This window comes from Gracilinanus agilis, unplaced genomic scaffold (assembly GCF_016433145.1).
Source record: "Gracilinanus agilis isolate LMUSP501 unplaced genomic scaffold, AgileGrace unplaced_scaffold14504, whole genome shotgun sequence".
Taxonomy (NCBI): domain Eukaryota; kingdom Metazoa; phylum Chordata; class Mammalia; order Didelphimorphia; family Didelphidae; genus Gracilinanus; species Gracilinanus agilis.
Window position 1 is genome coordinate 1 of NW_025345259.1, and position 1,834 is coordinate 1,834.

Here is a 1,834-nt window from a genome sequence, read left to right on the forward strand (position 1 = left end):
GCAATTACATTGGATTCTCAGTGTCACCAGCCTTCCCCATAGCTTTAGAACAAACACTGGTGGTTTCATGCTTCTGCAGCTCAGGGAGGGGAATCATCACAATGGGAGGCAGCTGCTCTTCTTCCCATTAAACAGAGGAAGACATGCAAATTGGGCTCCTCCTTCTAGACATGAACCCAGCACAAAACCTGTGTCTGCAGCTCTGGGAGAGGAGCTTCTTCTCATGTGGTCTTTCCCTCCTTAGGACTGACACTGCACAGCCAAAACCATGGGATTTGGACTAAAAGGAATTTTCATTCTGACTATTTTGCAAGGTTGTTTTAATTTTTGTTACTTTGTGTTTGGAGGAGGAAAACAAGTGTTTGAAGTCATAGATTTTTGTGACTATTATCTCTAATGACTCTTTGTTTGCAGGTGTCCATTGTGATATTCAGCTGGTGGAGTCTGGGGGAGATGTGAGACAGCCTGGAGGATCCTTGAAACTCTCCTGCAAAGCTTCTGGATTCACCTTCAGCAGCTACTACATGAGTTGGGTTCGCCAGGCTCCAGGGAAGGGGCTGGAGTGGATCGCATTCATTAATACTGGTGGAGGTACCACATATGTAGACTCTGTGAAAGGCCGATTCACCATCTCCAGGGACAATGGCAACAGCCTGCTGCATCTGCAGATGAATTCCCTGAAAGCTGAGGACACAGCCATGTATTACTGTGCAAGAGACACAGTGAGGGAAAGGAGTGAGAGAGCAGACAAAAACCTCCTCCTTCAGGTAGTTCTTGTGGAGAATGACAGAGAGAGAACTCTGGAACACTGAGCACAAGGAGCCCAGTTACAATAACAGGTGAGGATGAGGCTGACAAGTTTGTTTTCAAGGTCTGCCTTTCCCCCAAATCCCAGTGAACATTTCATCTATCTATCTATCTATCTATCTATCTATCTATCTATCTATCTATCTATCTATCTATCTATCTATCTATTTATCTATCTATCTATCTATCTATCTATCTATTTATCTGTTTATTTTTAAGCCTTCACAGAAGACTGGTAAGGGCTAGACAATTGGGATTAAGTGAGTTGCCCAGGGTCACACAGGTAGGAAGTGTCTGAGACCAGATTTGAACCCAGGATTTCCCATCTCTGGGCCTGACTCTCAATCCACTGAGCCACCGGCTGCCCCTTCTTTCCTATTTCTGATACCCACAGGCACAGAGAGGAGATGTATTCTTTTAATCCTTTACATATTTTGCATGTGGGGACTCTAATTTCTCTGAAGTTGTCAAATATGAGGCACAGAAACAGTTACATGACAAATCAGGAATTATTGAACATTTACTACATGTATCCTGTAGTGTTTTCATATTCACTGAGCACAAGGAAACATGTTTGTGTAGGAAAGCCAGCTAGTGTCCTGAGTCAGTCTAGGGGAAACCTTTTTAAAGGCTTGTTTTTAACTTTTACCTCTCAGGCAGCTAACTAAGAAAGGGGGGAACGTGCTCCCCAGCCTCTTCTCATTAGAATCATGGACCAAACATTTATGAAGGAGCCGAGGCCCCATTTCTCAGAATTTTGGTGATCCTATCAAAACACCTTTGACCTTATTCAGAAGATGCTTGTTCTGGTTTATAAAAGCAGAATACAACTAGATTTATAGGTTCTCTCAAAGCTTCTCTGTTTATGGAAGTTGAACAAATTCCTTTTAACTTTCAGTTCCTGAGTTACCTTCATTTAATTAGGGTTAAAGCTGGATCATGGATTTAACACCTACCCATAGCTATAGTCTATATACATCAGTGTGTCTGTATATGTCAGTGTGTCTGTATGACTATATCTTTTTGT

At 42.4% G+C, this 1,834-nt stretch overlaps 1 gene segment (V, D, J or C); it reads left to right on the forward strand.

Annotated features, from left to right (window-relative positions):
- Positions 1–268: 268 nt before the first annotated feature.
- Positions 269–722, forward strand: LOC123254084 (the record flags this gene model as incomplete). The annotated part of the segment is given in 2 exon segments: positions 269–314; positions 415–722. Coding segments are annotated over 2 exon segments (354 nt in total), but the record flags the coding sequence as incomplete, so codon positions are not given.
- Between the last annotated feature and the right edge of the window lie 1,112 nt (positions 723–1,834).